This window comes from Myotis myotis, unplaced genomic scaffold, assembly GCF_014108235.1.
Source record: "Myotis myotis isolate mMyoMyo1 unplaced genomic scaffold, mMyoMyo1.p scaffold_m19_p_6, whole genome shotgun sequence".
Lineage (NCBI taxonomy): Eukaryota > Metazoa > Chordata > Mammalia > Chiroptera > Vespertilionidae > Myotis > Myotis myotis.
The window spans coordinates 65,784,598-65,805,452 of NW_023416368.1; the positions used below are offsets into that span (position 1 = coordinate 65,784,598).

The 20,855-nt window shown below is 42.7% G+C and overlaps 1 protein-coding gene across 2 annotated transcripts in view; it reads left to right on the top strand.

The window, feature by feature from the left end:
* Positions 1–866: 866 nt before the first annotated feature.
* Positions 867–20,855, top strand: part of PDGFC (platelet derived growth factor C) — a 187,912-nt gene continuing 167,923 nt past the window's right edge. The window contains exons 1-2 of one of the 2 annotated variants that reach the window (XM_036314091.1): positions 867–1,408; positions 2,065–2,295. In XM_036314091.1, the coding sequence (XP_036169984.1) occupies positions 2,181–2,295 (115 nt within the window). In that variant the 5' untranslated portion in view covers positions 867–1,408; positions 2,065–2,180. Of the gene's footprint in view, positions 2,296–20,855 lie in introns of both variants that reach the window. The other variant, XM_036314090.1, reaches the window with a different exon arrangement.

The window sequence follows — 20,855 nt, forward strand, 5'->3', positions numbered from 1 at the left end:
GCTCTGTCAAGATAGAAGTGGTAAAATAAAAATCAGGATGAGTGAATGCAATAGATGAATAAAGGTTTCAAATTGGAGCTGAGCTTAGCAGAGTTCTAAGAAGAGAACAAGAGAAGAGGTCTAAGAGGATGTTACCAGCAGAGAGGTCAGGTGGGTTGGTCTCAGTGGGTGTCCACATACAGGAAGCAGGTTTGGCATTTTCAGCAAGACTGAGGAAGCTCCTGGTTTGGGGGAGCAAGAGTAGGTCCTTGTCCCAGCATCCCTGGGTCCCTTTTCAGGGTAGCTCTCCTCAATACTTAGTAGATGACCTTGCAAGGTCAGGAAGGGCAACTCCTTAAGAAAGAGTCCTTGAAGACTCCACTCCTATATCAGCATATACCTTAAGGCTATATGCTTCCTTCGGATCCCTTCTGGCACCCGTTCCTGGGAGAATTGTTTGCTTTGACTTAACCAGAGGTTGGGTGATACTTCTGATTTGCTTGATGTCCATTTAATGCAGTCCAACTAGAATGCAAGCTTTAGAGGACAGAGACTTTCTGTTTTCACTACCACAGTCCCAGCTCCTAGGAGAGTGATACAGCAGGCATTCAATAAATACAGTATCTGTTAAATGGATGAATGTTGTTGTTATTTTGGCTGTCTGTCTTTACTTTTGCTTTACCCACCTTACTTCAGAGAGCTGGACACTAGAGGGAAATCTTTGAATTCCAATTACCGTTCTTCCTTTGGCCCAGAAACTCTGGCCAAGCCCTTTGGGAATGGGGATCCCCTTGGAATTTAATGACGAATCCTGGCCACAGGGGGCGGGGGCAGAGAGAGAGCGCTGCAGAAAGTTCTTCCTCACTTCTGCTTGCTTTTGTAGCACCCTTCACCACCCATCTGGTTCTTTCTTTGGGGTTAAGGGCGCCCTGTGGAAAGGAAGCCAGGAGACTGCCTGCATTCCTTTCCCGGCCCTGCGGGTCCTGTCTGGGGGAGCCCAGCAGGACCCCCCTGACTGTGCCAGCACCTGTTGGACGGCCACTTGGCGGTCCTAGCCAGTGCGAGAGGACGCGACCCGGGGGTGCCCCTCCGGTAGGCGGCGACCCCCGTCCTTCCCCTCGGGCAGCCAGCCGGTGAGCGACTCAGCCTCCCCGCGCCGGCGGCGCACTCCGCCCGGGCTTGGCCCACGGCCCCCTCCTCCCGTCTCCGCCGGCAGGGGGAAGGTAGAGAAGGGGAGGGGACAAACTGGAGCCTCGGCCCGCCCGGCCTGCTCTCCCTACCCCGTGCCGAGACGCCGCTCCGCGCCCCGAGGTTTGCAGGGAGCCCGCAGCGCGGGGGCAGCGCCCCAGGAACGACCGGAGCCCCGCGGTGACCCCGAGCTGCCGACTTTCCGCGGGCTTGGAGGAGCGGGGGACGCACCCCAAACAAGGTGAACTTTGATCGCGGAAAACTCCAGCCAGGTGCCGGGATCCGTGCGGCGGCGGTCGGGACCGGGCGCAGGCTGCGCGCCGGGCGGAGGAGCGCGCGCCCCGCGGCCTCCCTCCGCCCGCTCCCCGGGCGGCCTCGGCCCCGAGCCCCTCTGCGGCTGCTCGGCCCCGGGACCCGCCGCGGCGCCCTCGCCTAGTTTCTTCCCCCTCCCCCTTCGGGGGTGGGGGTGGGGCGGGGGAGCGGGGCGCCCGGAGAGCCGCATCTATCGGCAGCTTTGTGATTGATCCGAAAAGTGCTCGCCGCCAACTCGGCTTCGAGGCCGGCTCCGCGCGACCCTTGAGTGTTGGCCACGGTCCTGTCCCCCACACTGACAGGTGCTCCCAGCCACTCGCTGGGGACTTCTCGGCGCTCCCCCGGCTCCCCCGCGTCCCCACCCCCCTCTTTCCTCCCTCGCCTTCACCCCCACCCCCACCACTTCGGCACAGCTCAGGATTTGTTTAAACCTTGGGAAACTGGTTCAGGTCCAGGTTTTGCTTTGATCCTTTTCAAAAAAAAAAAAAAAAAAAAAAAAAAAGAACTGGAGACACAGAAGAGGGCTCTAGGAAAAAGTTTTGGATGGGATTATGTGGAAACTACCCTGCGATTCTCTGCTGCCAGAGCAGGCTCGGAGCGTCCACCCCAGCGCAGCCTTCCCCTGGCGGCGGTGAGAGAGGCTCCGGAGTCGCTGCTTCCCAAGTGCCCGCCGGGAGTGAGCTCTCGCCCCAGTCAGCCAAATGCTCCTCTTCAGGCTTCTCCTGCTGACATCCGCCCTGGCCGGCCAGCCCGGGACGCAGGCTGAGTCCAACCCGAGTAGTAAATTCCAGTTGTCCAGCACCAAGGAGCAGAACGGTGAGTCTCGCCCCCCGCGCTCCCCCTCCTCGTCTCTCGTTGTGTGTGTGTTACGTTGGCCATTGCGCGTCGCCGGGTGATGTACCCCGGGCTCCGAGGGTGTCTGCGGGCTGTGTCCCCGGGCAGATGCGCGCCGCGTCCCGGACCATGGGCTTTTGGAGGGGACGTGCAAGTTTGCAACTTTGGGAGCTGCCGCCAGGCTCTCATAGGGCAACCGCAGTGCCACTGTCGCTTCAGCGAGAGAGGACCTTCTGCGAGCGAACTTGAACGTCAGTTCAAACGCACATTGCAGGACCTCTCGTTGCCAGTTATAAGTTCAAGAAGTGCCTCTAAACACGAATGTACAATGAATGAGTCTTGGCATGTTTGACTTTATTCAGATTTTTAAAATTTTACTCGGGAGGGGCTGTTTCAGGAAACGTATCCGCTGCATTAATGGAAGCACTTTTAAGTGGAAAGGCATCAATTAATCAGTAAGTAGACAGGAAACACAGAGGTCAAGAGGCCGAGTGGACACTTTTAGGGTGAATTAAAAAAAGTGCATTTCTCTTGTGCTCTATTTTTAAAAATGTGCCTTTGTGTATACCTTTCTAGCGGTGTGTATTTATACGTGCTGGTGAATGGCTGCTATTTTGTGTGTGCGGGAAACGACCTAATCCTGCATAGGAAATGAGAATTACTTTCAGCTTTCAAGTGTACCTGAAATGTTTAGAAAACTCTCAGATGCAAGTTCCCTTGGGCTGGGATTGCACAGAGCTGGAGAAAGGCTCCTTTCATAAGGCCAAGGGCAGCGTCGGGGTGTGTAATTTGCTTAGCCTCTGAACCCCATATGATTTACATCATTCAATTTCTAAACTCTTTTTCTCTTGATCTACCATTATGAAGTCATTTTTGAGAATGCTTTGTAAATAGAAATCTTATACTACACACGAAACCGCAATGTTAATGTAGGCTGTCTAAAATTAGAATATTAAACACCCTGTTTACAAGTGGTGGCTCTTGATGCTATTTGAAAAGAAATGTGCATGTGTCGAATGCTTTGTATGTCATTCATCCCGAATGCAGGAAGGCTGTCACTTCATTAACCAGGCGAAAGGAACACAGACAGCCTACCTAGGGAATCAGAATGGTGTGTACTGTATGTTTAAGTCACAGCAACTTTTTCTCTATGTGGTGGGGTGTTTCCAAGTTTCAACTCTGCATTTAAACTCTCTAAAGTGTTCATCTTTAAGAAGTCACAGGAAGTCCTAGGGTACACAAGTCCATTAAATAAGGATTCCCGGGACCTGTGTACACATTGTTTGTGTTTGTTGTATGTGCGGCAATCTGTGGGATCACATTTATCAGCCGTTGTTCATGTGGTTGCTTCTTACAACTTGCTCATGTGATGGCACATGGCACCTGCAGGCTGCTTGAGCTGCTGATCAAAGGGCAGCCAAGGGATCTATCTCTAATCACAGGAGCTGCAGAGGACTGGGAGAAAGTGATCAAAGGAGCCCCAGCACCAGCTGTACCCTGGCAGGAAACAGATCAGACCAACCTTTGTTCTTTCTCATGTAAAATAAATGTCCAGGTCAACATGCTGCTTCTTACTAGACAAGCGTCTCCAGAATGACAATGCCCAACATTCCTGTCTTCTGACTTCTCTTTTTTATTGTTCCTTTCCCATATCATTTCTCCTACTGCTCTGCCTTATCACGCCTGTCTGGCCTCTGTCATCTTCCTGATTCCCTTTGTGACTTGTGCCTCTCATTGTCCGTTCCATGTCATCATTTCTTGTGACCCGCATTCCACGATCACTTTGTAATAGGCCCCAGAGTTCTCAAGGGGTCATTGGCCACTTTATGGAGTAGGTTCACACCCTTGGGAGAGGTGAGTTCATTAAGCCAGGCCACACACATTCTGTTGCCATCAGAGGCTGGGCCATTGCCATTCCTAAGATGCATGGTGCTAAAAATAGCCTGGTTGTTTCCTAATCTGTGGGCACAGGATTGGGCTATGTTTAGCTCTTAGGAGGCTGGCAGCAGGAAGTAACTAGAAGTAGAGGAACTACTCACCTTGTAGTTTTTAGCCTGAAGAGAAGGGGGACAGCCAAGCACTAGGGGGCAATATAGAGCTATTTTCCTGCACATGCTCAGGTTGATTTTTTATCCCTCAAGGTTCCAAGATTTGAAGATAACAGGTTGGTGCTAAAGAAGATCCCCCTTGGAACGCGAACAAATTTGCTAGAACCTCTTTTTTGGTGTGTGTGTGGCTTTCAAATTTTTCATTTCCTCATGCGTGTATTTTTTTTGCCCTCAGATTGTATTATGATTGATTTTTTATTGAAGTATTATTGCTCTTCTCAATTTAGATTATTGTCTAAATCTGTGAATACAAATCCACCTGAGGGTGTCACATAGAAAAATGATATTAGCCCTGATGGTGCATGGCACCATTTTGTGAAAGGTCTCCTAATGCTAACTATGAGATGTCCATATTGACCTGTTGTGATTGTAGTTCATTCCTGCTTTCAAGGACTCCGCCCCAATGATATGCTCTTCTTCTGGAGCATTCCAAAGTCTTAAATGATGTTGACTCAATCAAATCCCCAGGCCTGCTCAGTTTCAATATTAACTTGGTATCTCAAGAGGTGTTATATAATATAAACGAACACAGAGAACAGAAAGAGACTCGTAGATACAGAGAACAGACTGATGGTTGTCAGAGGGAGGAAGAGTTGGGGCACTGGGTGACAAAGGTGAAGAGATTGAAAAGTACAGGTTGGTAGTTACAAAATAGTCATGGGAATGTAAAGTAGGAAATGTAATCAGTAATATTGTAATAACTGTGTATGGTGCCAGGTGGGTACTGGAAATATCAGGGGGAACACTGTGTAAAGTTTGTGATTGTCTAACCACTGCGCTGTACACCTGAAACTAATAAAAAAAGGAGAACAAAAGATGTGTTATAAATGTAAATTGATTGCTATAGCCAATATTAGATATTTGGAATTAGACCGGAACATGTGGAGGGGTTTCCAAATTAGTTTTGAGAGATCAGTGTTGTTTACTGTTATTACTTTCCTGGGTTTTAATGTAATACTGTATTGCAATTCCTGCCACTTTATCCTCTGATATTGTAAGTTGTCTTTGTGTCATTCATGTTTAACCTTACTTCCAATCCCGAAGTCTCACATATAAACCAATGGTCTCCAGATTTAGCTTAAAGAAGGAGGAAAAAGATAAAAACACTGATTTACGTAGGGTTTCTGGTCTATACGTTCTGTATGACCACGGGAAAAATTACTATTATCTGTGTGCACTCATTTTAGAGGAGAATGCCTGCCATGAAATGAGTAAGTCCTGGGTGGCATTCTGAGTTGTAGCAGAAAGAATCACATACATCAAAAACCAAAATGAAACAAGGCTTACTTTATCCATTGCGTGTAGTCTAAATAGACTCTATCACAAAGTTCTTGATGGAGTAAGGCCTCATCTACTGTGCACTATTGGTGAGTGATTTTAATTCCATTGACCCGAAACATGCTAATTAGTGCTCTCATTTTCTATAACCATTTTGAGTGAAGATTTGGCATATCCCTATGCTAGTTAAGGTTGTCCTTATCCACCTTACTTATGGTGTGTGCTCTTTTCCTTAAGGCCTTTGTGGCCTGCCTATAGGCCATTTACTTTGAATGACAAATGTTCCCCTAGTAATGCATCCTAATGCCTTTTTGAGAATGTGTATCTTGTGTTTATGGCTTTTCTGCCCCCCCCCCCCCCGTGCCAGCTCTCTCCTTCTCCTGCTGCCTATGTCTCTGTATCTAACAAAATTGTGCCCACTCCCCACCCCCTTTTTAGGTGGCAGCTCCAAAGCTCTATTTTACTGAAAAACAGATGATCACGATTCCTAGAAGAGCGTCTAAGAGCGAATAGGCTCTGACGAAGGCCTAAAGGGACTTTCCTGCCAGTTAGTCTACAAGTTGCAATGTGTAACCTTTGTGACATTTATTTTGGTTGTTAGAGGTTTTTATTTTACTTTTTCAAAAAAAAAAAAAAGCAACTTCCTCCTGGTTCTCTGTTCGGTTTGAGATAGTTGAGGAAGTTGAAGAAGTGAAGTGGCATTATGTAATGATGAGCATTTCTTTTCACCATAGGTGACAAAAAAGTCCCGTTCTATTTTATGGTAACTTTTCTCCCCTAGCAACCGTTATCTTTTACATTGAACTTGATATACTCTGTATTTACCTCTAAAAGGTAATCAGAAAGTACTAGGGTCTGGAAGAAGCTTCAAGGACTAGACTGTGACTTGTTAAATAGTTGTAAACATTCTCTAGGGTTCCATACTAAACTTTCCCCAAAGGGGCTGTTTTGTAGAGCTCTGGCTCAGGCACCCAAGTCTTGGCTTTGTCTGTTCTCATGGCATCCTTCATGAAACTTATTTCTTACACATCTTCTTTATCTTCTCTTCCACTTCATGTTTTTTCTCCCTTTGTTCTGCTCAAATTCTGTTTTATCTACAAATATGCTCAGTTTTTGTAGAAACAGGATTCTAATGATAATGTTTTGTGTGTTAAAGAAATTATATTTAACCAATTTATGTATAGAAAAGCTTAATATGCTAATTTTCCCTCTGACGTTTCAACCGTACAACCAGTCGCTATCATGTGCACTAACCACCAGGGGGCAGATGCTCCAACCGGTAGGTTAGCTTGCTGCTGGGGTCTGGCTGATCGGGACTGAGTCAGATGGGCCGGACACATCCTGGAGCCCTCCTGTGATCCCTCCCCAGCCCCGATCATGCACTGGTGGGGTCCCTCAGCCTGGCCTGCACCCTCTCCCAATCCAGACCCCTCAGAGGATGTCAGAGAGCTGGTTTCTGCCCCCACAGGCCAGGCCAAGGGATCCCACCGGTGCACGAATCCATGCACCAGACCTCTAGGGGATTCATAAGATCCACATTCTCATACCCCAGCTCCCGCAAATGTTTTTAAGACTGGTAAAAATTTCATTATAGGTTTCTATTTGTATCAACCCAAATGGTGACAGTCATAATGAAAGTCACTTCCTTTACTTAGTCTAATTTTGGTGTTTCTGATTGTTTTATTTGGAAGCAATATATGTAGCTAGAATATCTCTATAGAATGATATAATTTCTATGGAACTCATTTATTAAGCAATCCCTTTGTATCATTTTTTTCACCACTGCCTCCAACTGTGATTTTTTTCAAATTTCTCTTTCTTGTTGCCTAAGGACACCTCTACTGGTTGATTTTCAGTTGGTATGCACCATTACTACTGTTAGGGTAGCTGAAGGAGAAATGCACCAGGCCAAAAGTGGTGAGGGATTATACATTTATTAGGTCATCTGGAAACCCAGATGGGCTGAGCCCAAAAATGGCACCAGCCCCCAGGGACAGAGAGTCAGCGATTTTAAAGAACTCTAGGCGAGCTTTTCTGGCGGGGAAGTATCTGGGCGGGTCTGGATTCTGGGAAAGTCCAGAGGGGAGAGATAATGGTTTTAGCAAGTGGAACCTGGTCTAAACTAAAGGGAATGTCCCTTGTGAAGTGGCCTAAAGGTCAGTTCCCATGGGAGGGGTATTGATTCAATTATTTGATCAAACCTAACAACTACCTTACAGATTGTTAAAATAGTGAAATATTCCCAGTGGGTTGGGCAGGAGCCCGGGCTACTCTTCCAGGACAAATGGACCATCTATGAACCAGAAACTACAGAGTCAATGCCTGGCACAGTTCAGAAGCTCTAGGGCACTACTCCAGCCCTGCTGGCTTTCTTCCTGATCAATCAATATGCCTGCCATACTGATTGTTAAGCATTTTGACACTTTTAGCTCCAGATAATAGTTCACATTGGATTTCAAACTCCTATCTCTTCTCCCTGCTTGGCAGCTCAGGCCCAGCCCATAGCTGGAAGGGCATGGAGTAAGGGTAGGTATGATCTCTTTCAAGTCTCTTTCTTGTAGCTGCTTTGGTTCTAGGTCCTCAAGGTTTGGGGCCTGGTATGTGAGGTGGGGATGGGGGATATGGCACACATGGCATAGGATGGCAACCCTTAATTGGTTGTCCCTGCTTTCCCGGGCAACACAGATCAGTTGCTTTTGCATGGGTAATGCCTTCCTATCATCTAGATTCGATGAATCACCTTTCAGAGAGATTTTTTTCCTGCCATTTGGCCTAAATTAGCCAGCTCTCACTTATTTCATTAAGGTTACTGAACTACACAGCACTTACCATTCCTTGATATTCTTGTTGTTAGTTAGTTAATTAATTGTGAACCTACCTCAACCACCAACCTCACAGAATGTAACTTCCCTCAGGGCGTGCACCTAGTCCGACTTTTGCTCTCTGTGAGAGCCCCAGAACCCAGAACAGGCATGAATATAGTATGCACCCAATAAATATTTACTGAATGGTTCTGGATGTAGTGCCATATTAGAGCAAGACTATGATGTTGACTAGAATGGCAGGCCATCTTTGACTATTTCTTTTTTTTAATATATTTTTTTATTGATTTTTTACAGAGAGGAAGGGAGAAGATAGAGAGTTAGAAACATCAGTGAGAGAGAAACATCGATCAGCTGCCTCCTGCACACCCCCTATTGGGGATGTTCCCACAACCAAGGTACATGTACTTGACCGGAATCGAAGCTGGGACCCTTCAGTTCACAGGGCGATGCTCTATCCACTGAGCCAAACCTGTTAGGGAAGATTTCTTTTTGGTCTTGGAACTTCTACATTGTCCTACTTTTTTCATAGGAAGATAAAATTATTTATTTATTGCTTGTGATAAGATATGCAAATCAGAGTATTACTTTACCCCCTTATTACTAGTAATTCTGCTGACTTCTAAACAACATGGGTTTAACCTACCTGGTCACTTATACAGGGGCTTTAAAAGTAAGTACAATAGGTCTTTCATATCTCAGGTTTTGGCATCTGCAGATTCAACCAACCACGGATAGAAACTGTATTTTCACATTCTCAATAGCAGATTGCCAACCATGGATTGAAAATACTGTTTTTTGAATTCAAAGATGCAAAAGGCCAACTGTAGTTAAGTTTGGGGGGAGTCAAAATTATGCTTGGATTTTTTTACTGTGGGAGATCGGTACCCCAAACCACTCTGCATTGTTCAAGGGTCAATTATATACCATGTTTCTAGGTGAGTATATACCCAGTAAGTGGGTAGATTTCTTAGAACTGGTGCTAGTTATTCTCTTAACTAGTATTTCTCTTAACTGACTGTACCTCTATATTTTCTGAAATAGGGTTATGATATGGGCCACGGACTCTTAAGAATGCTGAATTTTGAATGACTGACATGCCTCCAAAATCTGTGTGCTTTCTTTCATCTTTTGCTTATGGCTCACTGATAACTTGCATAGGCCAGAAATGAGCAGTGAACATGGTGAGTGGAATGTTAGGACTGGAAGGTTCCTAAGGAACCTGCCCTTACTGATGTGTAAAGTGAAGCTTAGAGGGCTAAAGTAACATTGTCAAGGTTACTGTTGAATACAACAGTGTTAAACTGCTAAAGTGGTGGAATAGTGTTCCTTATGTGAGAACCAGTTAGACAAATAGAATTCTAGTTTTAAAATTCCAATGCTACGTATAAAAGCATTTCTTGATTATTTTAGGGAGTTGCATGCTTTGCAGGTTGTGAAAGGAGGTGAGACTCCCTTGATTCGGAAATATTCTTTACAAGATCACTAAAGAATACAATCTCAAAATAATCAAAATAATTAAATGGAACAGATAATTTAATGTATAATACTTCTTTTAGGGTGGAAATTTGGCAAACTACTTGAAATACTACCTTTGGAATTGTTACTATTACATGATAGGACATTATTTTAAGTAGGTGTACCAGGTTCATGGATGAATGATGTTTATTTTAATATTTTGGCTGGTTAATTGGTGATGATAAAGGAGATGGCTTGCATTTGAACACATGGCTCCATAAGGGAGGGTTTTTAAAAAGATAATTTTGAACATTTGATTTAGCAAGTTATCTCAGTGGTGACAGTAACATAGGAGTGAATAAGAAGCATAGCCTGGAAAACACGGCCTGTTAGTCTTTGCAATGGATTTCATGAACAACCTTAATTTTTATTTACACCATATTGTATAGGATAATCGATACAGAGGTTCAGATTTCACTTTGAAGTCAAAAGCATCAGGAAAGAAATTCATAGCTGTGGCCTTGAATAGATTGCCTGAAACAGGATTAATTCACCCTTTTGAAATTTTTGTTTGTAACGTTCCTAAAATTGAGGGCCAAGGAGTTAAAAATTCTAAAGAGGAGTTAAATTAATTACATCTTTCATTACAGCCAATTTGTTACGAGTGATATATTTTGGTCTCATTATCTCATTTTGTTTTTTATTTCCTGAACATACCTTTTAATTGAGTTTAGCCAATTTGATCAATGATCTGACTTCACATGAGACCTCACATGCCATCTTCAAGTGGTGATTTCCAGTTCCCTGGTGACCGAGCAGCTTCCTCCCTGGACATTGGCCTGGTTTCTAAACCGAACCATCTTTGCCGGGATGGCTTTGGTAATTCTGCTTTCTTGGTGCTAGACTTAGCTCCACTTTTATTTTCAAAGTATGATTTTTTTTATACTTGACCTTTTCCCCATTGAATAGTGCCTGAGCCATTTCTCAATCAAATAAGGTGTATTGGGTTGGTGCTGGGTTTTGGCGGGGCAGGGGGTGGCGCAGAGGCAAAGTGGACATCTGTTTTCTTGAGGGAAACCAACACCCCCAAGCAGCACAAGGCCAATTAATGGTAAGTACAAGGATATAGATTTGCATTACTGTTATGTACACTGTGTACTGATAAGAAATCAGTAAGAACTCCCAGGAAGGACACAAAAAAGGCAGGCTTTGGATGCATTCTTGGGGGGGGGGGGGGGGGGGGCGTGTTGAATGGGTCTAAAGAGTCCTTAGTGAGCCTCTGTGTTTTTTTGTTTTTCTTTTTTTGCCTCTGGTTTTATAATGCTTAAAATAGTGACTTCCCAGGAGTGCCTGTCAGGTGCTCAGTGTTTGCAGACAGTATACAGTTTATCTTTATAACCTCACCATGAGGTATGAGGAGAAACAGCAAGGCTTCGCCGGCTCAGTAGCTTAGCCAAGGTCCCGCAGCTGCTAAACGTTTGGACTTAGGTCTGACTCTAAGCCAGGACTCGGAGCCACGTGCCTCTTCCTTCGTGAGTTAAACGGTCTAATGTTTTATTAGAACATTGTTTTTTTATTCAGCAAATATTTACGAGCATCTGCTCTTGGCTGAGCTCTGCCCCAGGTACTGGGGCCACGAAGAACGCGATTCCGTCCCTGCCCTTGAGAAGTTCTGTCCCAGAGGAATGGCAGGGCCTGTGTTTTTCATCTCATGGTCTATTAGTTCTGTGCTCCAAGAGCTATGGGAACACAGTTGCTTTAGCTCAATTCTAAAACCCTCTTACTGATTGACTAAACGGCTGATTCTACCTGGAAAAGAGGGGCAAGGAGTAAAGTTCCCACAGAGGAAGTGACTTATTTTGAAGTGGGTCGGAGAGAGAAAAAGAGGGAAGCATTCTAGACAGAAGGAACAGCCTGCGAAAGAACAGAGGCCGGCAAAGGCGTATCATGAGCGAGAGACAAGAAGAGCTTAGTGTTAAGCATGAGTAGAGAGAGGCAGGAAAAAAGTTAAAAGGTGTCCTGGGTGTATGTATTCAAAGGCCCCAATGCTTCCTGCAGACTTTGCTGTTCACTAACAGAATAAAAGGAAATGTTGCCTTCATGTTTCAGATGTAGTCAAACCCCTTGGTTTCTGGTGATTTTCTAAGCAGGCGTGTAATAGCAGAGCTCTGCTTTGGTGTGTGCAGTGAACTGCTTAGTGTTGGAATTTTCTCCCAGTCATTAGGCATGTTTGGATGTTCTGAACTGGTGAGAAGGGCAGGCTGCAGAGCCTCAGTTACACTCAAATCAGCTCAGCCCGTGTCCACACTACTCTCTATTGCCTTCTTTATGTAAACAAAGAGCTATTTTCACACTTCATTCACAAAATGGATGGCATGCAGAATGAGCCTGGCTGAGGGATCAGGAGGTTGTGATAAAAGGGAGGCAGTTTCCAACGCACTGAATTAATGTAATGAAGCTATTACATTGCAAGAAGCAAAGAAAAAAGGCCTTAACACTTTTAAGGGAAAGGATTTAAAGTTTCGTGGAAAATTAATTCCTCTACCTGGAGTAACTGCATCATTGTTCTAATGAGGTTCATTCTGGTCCCTGGTATACAAAGGCTAGAATTATTTTGTGGTGTTTGAGGACTGGAAAGAAATGGATTCTCTTGGTGGCTGTGTTATCTAGCTGTCCTGCCTTTTTTTTTTTTTTTTTTTTTTTTTTTTTATCTATATGCTTTGCATTCTAGGAAAGCCCTGTTCATGAGAGAATACTATTTTAAGGTTTTCATTATTTGCAAGATGGAGATAGGCTTCTGTACTTCAACATGCCCAGCTGGCCCATGCACCTGCCTTTTGTGTCACCACAGCGATCAGAAACCCTGAACAACAGAAGTTGGACTTCTGTGGTACTTATCTCATGTTGTTGTTGGTAGTTATTTTTGTTGGGTATTTATAAGGACATCTGTCTTTTAAAGAGTCATATTATTTTTTATCTTTTTTTCCACTGAGGAATACATCACAGTCTGTTTCACATAGTGCTGCAGGCATTCATAGTTTGAGGTGATTAGAAGTGCAAATTGCGAATCATTAAAGCATTATAATTTATTTTTTTTTATGACAGCAGGCAGTGTTTAAAAGCAAAGTACTAAGAAGGAACATTTGTTTAAAATGTGATTAAATTGTGAACAAATGGGAAGAAAGATTCAGTTGCCTACTAGAAACTTCTAACTGGGCTTGGCAAAAGAGGAACCTGCAGGGTTCGTTTCTGATTTATCATTCTTTCAACTCGAGGCATAGTGACAGGTAGGGTGCAAATTGTTTAAGAACACAGGAAATAACATCTAGAGTTTTCAGCGTGTTCTATGGAAATATACTAAAGACTATTGGTTACTAGAGTGTGATTTGCTATCATACTGACACTGTTGTAATTAGCTAGTTATCAATAATAGGAAAGGAGCAAAGGGAAGGCCAGACATGATAGATGACAGGGATGTCATTTGGTCAGCTTCACCAGGAAGCTGCAGTTTCAAACTCCCCAAGGAACCATGGGCCCATTCCCTGTAAAACACTGGGGATGAAGGACTAACAAAAGATAAATAGATGCATGCACATGAAGTTGGGGTGACTAGGGCAGGTACCTGTTAGTTACAGCTGGGAAGAGAGATCATTGGCCAGCAAGGCCGTGGCCACTGCAAGCTCACGAAAATCTGGGGAATACATAACCTCCCAAAAGGAATTCACCCTCTTGTTCCTCTTGGCTCATAGGCCTCTCATTTCTGCTTCTTTGCATTCGCCTGTGTTTCCTCCATAGCCACATGGCCCTGCGAGCCCCATGTACAATTCACTGACGGACTGCAGCAGGGAACACAAGCTAAGCTAGCCTGATGCTGAATTGTGTTGTCCCAACAAAGAACAAAAACTCTGGACACTAACTCTGACTCTAGTCCTATTGGAGCCACAGCTACACTTCTTCCTTGGCGGGACCAAGGGGAAATGAGACCTTGGAAACCCAAGGATTTAATTTCACTCAAGTAAAAATCACTCATTCTCCTGTGCGAGTCTCAGAGAATCATTTTTCTCGGGATATCGCATAAATCCACTCCCACTAGCAACAGGTGGCGACAAGGACCTCTCCCCACAAATAATAATTCCATCCATTCTAAGGACAAATATGTGAGCACTATAAAAACCACAAGAAGAGTTGAATGGTGCTAGTCTGGAAAGCATAGTTCTGCACCCCTAGAGCCAGAGATGGGTTGTACAAGAAACAGATCTCTTCCACTGGAAATACGTTTGTGGGGCAGATAATAAAGGTATTGGGGATGCTTCTTATTAAATAAGTAGGTATATTGTTATTGGCTTTATTTTTATTTATAAACAAAGATACACTCCAGTTTTGGAGGCCTGTACTAGTATGAAAATGAATTATCTCTAGAATATGAGACTAGACCACATGGCACACTGGTGTTTCTGCAGTTTCACATGCAGTGTTCTATGTTATAGATATGTAGTATGCATGGGCAAAACCATATCTTTACTTTGTATCACAAATTGTCTGTTTCTAGAAAAATCAATAATCTAAAAATAGCAGGTGGTTCTCAGGTCAAAATCCGGCGAAGATATTGGATGTTGAGAGAGTCCAGCTGTTTCATTGATAAATGCTAACCCTTGAAGAAGTGGCTGTAACCTTTGTTTTCTTGCGAATATTAGCAGGCTTGAAGTTTATAGGCATGGTTAAAAATGTAAAATTAGAAATGAAGTATTCTGTATGCTTATTTTAAAACGCTTTTTCTTCAATGTAGAAAATTCATCTTTAATCTGTACCGATAACTTTTAATAGGCATCAGTTGGGCACCCCATTAAACTAACTGCTTTCAAATGGTTTCCTCTTAGAACTAACATTTACATCCTAGGAAATCAATTAGGATGTCTGGATTTCACATTGCCTTGCAATCTTTGTTTGCAGTCATTTCTGAATGGTCAACCTACCATAACAAAACACTCAGAGGTGCAAATCTTCTGGAAGAAGTGCAAAGGCCACACTTTTACTTGGGAAAATGGAAAACATAGAACTTATTGAACATATCTCCCCCAAATGTAAAACTGCATAAAGTTCAGGAAATACTTTTGGTGTGTGGGAATGTGTGGTGTTTCCAAATTACAAACATTGTTTTGAAAATTTCCCCGGCAGTGGTGAGTTATATGAGACCATGTCCATCTGAGGAGAGCTTGTTTAATGGGCTTGTGGTTCTGGGGCTCATTCAAACACTCTTAAACAAAATAAAGGGAATGGATGTAATAACTTCTTTATAGAAAGGCCATAAAAAGGTACAGAGCCATGTAAACAAATTGGGTCATTTACTAGATGTGTAAGTGATAGATCTGCAGTCCAAACTCAGGGGTGTGCATTGCGTTTTAAAGGATTGTGATCATGGTGTATCTTGACAATGAAGTTACTAGCCCGTCTTTTGTTTGTTTGTTTGTGTTTGTTTAGTGCATGAAAGCCCATTGTTGCTGTTTTATACTGCAGTTTGAAACCGTAATTAAATGTTTGAGCATTTGCATTTATGTTTGTTCAACTTTGGACAGTGGTTAGAAACCCACATGTGAAGAGTTGAATTGACCTGGTTTTGGGTAGCACTGGTTTCTGTTCAAGGGAAATGTAATGATCGAAATAGAAATATTCCTTCTGGGCTCAGACATGTCTAAACTAATTGTAAAATAATTGTTCTGGCTCACAAGGGTAGACTCATAACTACAACCATGTAAAGTAGAAATCCAACAACAGTTACAATTTGCAGTCACTGTAACTCTGCCAGTCTTGGAATAAAACTGCTATTTTATCCAATCTTTGTGACATTCATTTGTCTTACTTGAGATGTGGTAAGGATTCTTGTTCCAGGTTGTCTTGCTTTAGAAAGCTGTTTTATTGCATGAGGATATTAGTTTGCCTCCTCTGAAATTGGTATGATGGTGTATCAGAATGTTCCAAGGAAGGGGAGGAGGGTGGGTGGGACTATAAGAATGTGTGGCACTGAGCATTGGGGGTGATGACTGGTGGCAATGGAAGCCAAAAATAAATTTGGAAATTGAAGTGAGGAAAGGAAACGAAATAATTTCTATGTTGATACCATAACATTTATTCATTCTGTAATTTCTCTCAATCAGGGTTGGCTCACTTGGTCTTAAAGGAAGTGGATTGTGTAAGAAACCAGTAAAAATCAATGAGCCTTTCTAAGTTTTAAACACTGATGGCATCATACCATACTGGCAACTTTTAAGTGTTACTGCTGGAAGTTTGGCAGCGGAAATAACTGCTCCAGCTCCACAGGCCTACAAAACAACGGACAATGGTGGATATTATAGTTTCTGTGTAATGTGTGACTTGCTATTTCCTTTTCTTTAATGAGCAACTTCAGGCTAGATGGCCTTATGTCTATGGAAAGCCTAAGATTTGCCTTTAAACTGGATTCTATGCGATATTGAAAACAATTCACATCTTTTTGCTTAGTTGCCCACTCACCTCTTTTATAGAGCACAGAGCTCTGCTTAGTTGTATGCTGTCTAATAAAAATGCTCCAAACTGAGGTATGTATACCACTAAATGATATTAGTACCTGCCTGAAACTATGATGCATGTAGAAGACACAAAGTTGATTTAGACTTAGTGGCTGCTTTCCAGTATGCAGTTTATAGCGAAAAGGGGACATACAACATGAAGCTAGCTATAATATGGAATAAAATGCATTGTTTGGTGAGAATTCAAAGAAAGGCAAGATTAGTTACAGCAGAGCCATTAGAAAAGGCTTAGAAAAGTTGTTAGAGGAGAGGGGCCTGGAAAGATGAGCAACATGTGTACATTCCGAATCCAGGGCAGGGTAGGGTGGATTTTAGGAGACGGGAAATGACCACTTTAATGTCCTTTATCTTTTTTGTGCTGATGCCCTTAAAAATCAGAAGAGGTGGGGGAAAACCACTGCAAGCGTCTGAGTTCTCTGCTGTGGAGCTCTAGCATCTGTTGCAAGCATGACACAGTGTTTGTTTTGTTGTTATTTGTTCTTAGCATCCATTAAAGCCACCTAGAAATGTGTTGGAGGTGGGTTCAGGTTATAGCAATTGTTTGTTCAAGAAGAGAATACACCTTGTTATGCATTTTACCCACTCTCCAAAGAGGGCTGTGTCCCGCGTAGGTTTGCAGAGTACGTGTTATGTGTGCTCCTGTTGTGGGAAATCCTTCCTATCATTATTGGCAACCTGTACATGGAACTGATATGTTGAAAAACCATGACCTTTGGTCCTTCATCAAAATACTACTTATACTTTTGTTGCTCCTGAATTTTACAGAGTAGTGGGAAAATCTTTCCCTATTCCAGGATGAATATTTTTTGGCAGAACATGGTTTTTCAACTCAGTCAAGAGATACAGAATTCAGGGGGTGGGAGGGAGGGAGGTAAGAGATCAACCAAAGGACTTGTATGCATGCCTATAAGCATAACCAATGAACACTGACAGTAGGGGGGTGAGAGCATGTGCTGGAGGGTGGAGTGGCTTTGGAGAGGTCAATGGGGGAAAAATGAGACATATGTAATACTTTAAACAATAAAGAATATTTTTTAAAAAAGAATTGGCATCATTAAAATGTCCATACTACCCAAAGCAATCTATAAATTCAATACAATTCCCATTAAAATATCAATGGCATATTCCACAGATCTAGAACAAATAATCCAAAAATTTATATGGAACCAAAAAAGACCCCTAGTAGCTTCCTTCAGCAACTTGAGAAAGAACAAAGTAGAGTGGTCACAATACTGGATATTAAATTATACTACAAGGCGATAGTAATAAAAATGACATGGTACTGGCATAAGAACAGGCATATAGATCAACGGAACAGAACAGAGAACCCAGAAATCAACCTAAGCCGTTACACTCAATCAATATTTGACAAAGGAGGCAAGAGCATAATGGAGTAAAGACAGTCTCTTCAAAAACTGGGCAGATACAGGCAAAAAAATAAAACTAGACCATCAACTTATACTATACACAAGAAAAAACTCAAAATGGATAAAAGATTTAATTATAAGTTGTGAAACCATAAAAATATTTGAAGAAAACACTGGCAGCAAAATCTTAGACATCTCACATAGCAGAATTTTCACAGATACATCTAGGACAAAGTAAACAAAGAAAAAAATGGGACTACATCAAACTACAAAGCTTCTGCACAACAAAATAAACCATTATCAAATTGCACTGTATGGGAGAACATATTTGTCAATGATATATTAGCTAGGGAGTTAATTTCCAAAATATATAAAGAACTCAGACAACTCAACCAAAAGAAGACAAACAATCCAATTTAAAAAATGGGCAAAGGATCTAAATAGACACTTCTCTAAAGAGGACATACAGATGGCCAAGAGACATATGAAAAAGATGTCAAAGTCACTAATCAGAGAGATGCAAATTAAAACAACAATGAGGTATCACCTCACACCTGCCAGAATGGCTACCATCAATAAACCAACAAACGAGTACTGGCAAAGATGTGGAGAAAAGGGAACCCTAGTATAGTGCTGGTGGGAATGCAGTCAGGTACAGCCACTATAGAAAACAGTATGGAGTTTCCTCAAAAAATTAAAAATTGAACTGCTGTTGGACCCAGTGATCCTACTTATAGGAATATATCTAAGAAGTCTGAAACACCAGTCAGAAATAATATCTGCACCCCTAAGTTCATGGCAGCACTATTTACAATAGCTAAGATTTGGAAACAGCTTAAGTGGCCCAGCAGGAGATGAATGGATAAAAAAGAGGTGGTACATATACACAGTGGAATATTATGCAGCTGTAAAAAAGAAGGATCTGTTACCTTTTGAGACAGCATAGAGGGACCTAGAAAGTATTATGCTAAGTGAAATAAGCCAGTCAGAGAAAGACAAGTATCACACGATCTCACTTGTATGTAGAATCTAATGAACAAAATAAACTGACAAACAAAATAGGTCCAGAGGCATGAAAAGATGGCACAGACGGGTGGATCTCAGAGGGAAGGAATGATGAGAGGCGGGAAGAGATTAGCCAAAGAATTTATATGCATTTATGCATAGCCCATGAACATAGAAAATAGTGTGGGGGAAACCTGGGGTGTGGTGGGGTGGGTATTGGGTTGAGGGGATGATGGGGGGTAATGGAGAACATCTGTAATACTCTCAGCAATAAAGATAAATTAAACAAACAAACTAAAAAACACCCTTATGATTTAGAAATAATTGCACAGTTTTTTGGAATAACTAACACTACAACTGTGACAGCTGGGGATATCTTCACTCCCTCCCTAAACCTGCTTCTGAGTGGGAGCCTGTCTGGGAAAGGAGGTGGGGTGGAGGGGGCAGGAAGTAACTTTGATGTGTCTGAGAGATTCAGCATTCATGGAGCAGCCTTTCACTGACTGCTTTGCTGTCCTGGCACCCGTCTTTTATTTATTTTTTAATCCTCACCAAGGATATATTATTTTAAATCAATTTTTTGAGAGAGAGAGAGGAAGAGAGAGAGAGCGAGAGAGGAGAGGAGAGTGAGAAACATCAGTGTGAGAAACATTGATAGGCTGCCTCCCTATGTGCCCCTACTGGGGAATTGAACCTGCAACGTAGATATGCACCCTTACCTGGAATTGAACCTTTTGGTGTATGGGACAATGCTCCAACAACTGAGCCATGCTGCCAGGGCCCGATACCTATCTTGTTTGAACCTCAGCCTCATTCTAGCGTCCAACTACATATAAATTTAGAGGACTCCCTATTTCTCATAGCCAGGCTTCGTTTCAGACCTCCAAGTCTGAGTATGCAACTTAAAACTAATAGTTTTGGTCCTGTTTAAATATTATTCCTTTGCAAAAAATTTAAGATGTATAATAAAATGATTAAAGAAGCACATAATTATGGGCAAACTGATGAATGAATATTACATTTCTATTTCTAAGTAAGTATATTTATATTTGTAATTTCTGCAGTCTCACTGTCATTACGCTGACCCAGGTACCAGTACCTACACTGAGGCAAAAGTGTTCTTATTCTTTTTTCTACATTAGGCTTTTCTCATGCCCTCCCACCTCCAATCTATCATATATAGGAGATGGATGCCAGATAATCTTCCTAGAGTAGAGTTTTGTTTCTGTTGACATCCTTCAAGCTTGGCTCACTGTTTCTCAAGCTTCAATATGCATGCAGGCCACTTGGGGATCTTATTAAAATGCAGATTCAGGTTTTGTAGGTCTTTGGAGGTACCAGAGAATTTGTATTACAGCAGGTTTCAGGTGCTGCTGCTGCTGCTGCTGGATTGAGGACCACACTTTCAGTAAAAAGGGGCTGCCCTGGTGTCCTTCAGGTCTGCTGTGATCTCACCTTAGTCTTTCTAGTAAAAAAGATTGCACAAAGCTGATCTTTGTTCACTCTAGAGATGACTTCATACTTTTGCTCTTGCAACTCTTTTAACCAAGAAGTCACTTCAAGCCAGTAAACATCCAGTACCTTGTGTTTTAAATGCCATGTCACATCCTGAAACGAGATCATCAAAATGCAATTCTTCCAGTACTTGATGTTGACAATGGCTTGTGATACACTGGAGATCCACTTAGAATATCAAAGGAACCCCCAACATGTTCCATTTCCAGGTCATGGCAGGCTTCTCATCTGGCCAGTATTTAAGTTATATCTTGAAAGATAAGGAGAATTCACTAAAAAAAAAAGAGAGTTCTAAGCAGAAAGCATAGACTTGTGAGAGAGCACAAAGTCTACGAAAAATCAGCTCTGTTTGGAGAGAAATAAGATTGAAAAAAATATGCACCCATTAGGAAGGACACTGTCTGACATACTAAGGAGTGTGTTTAG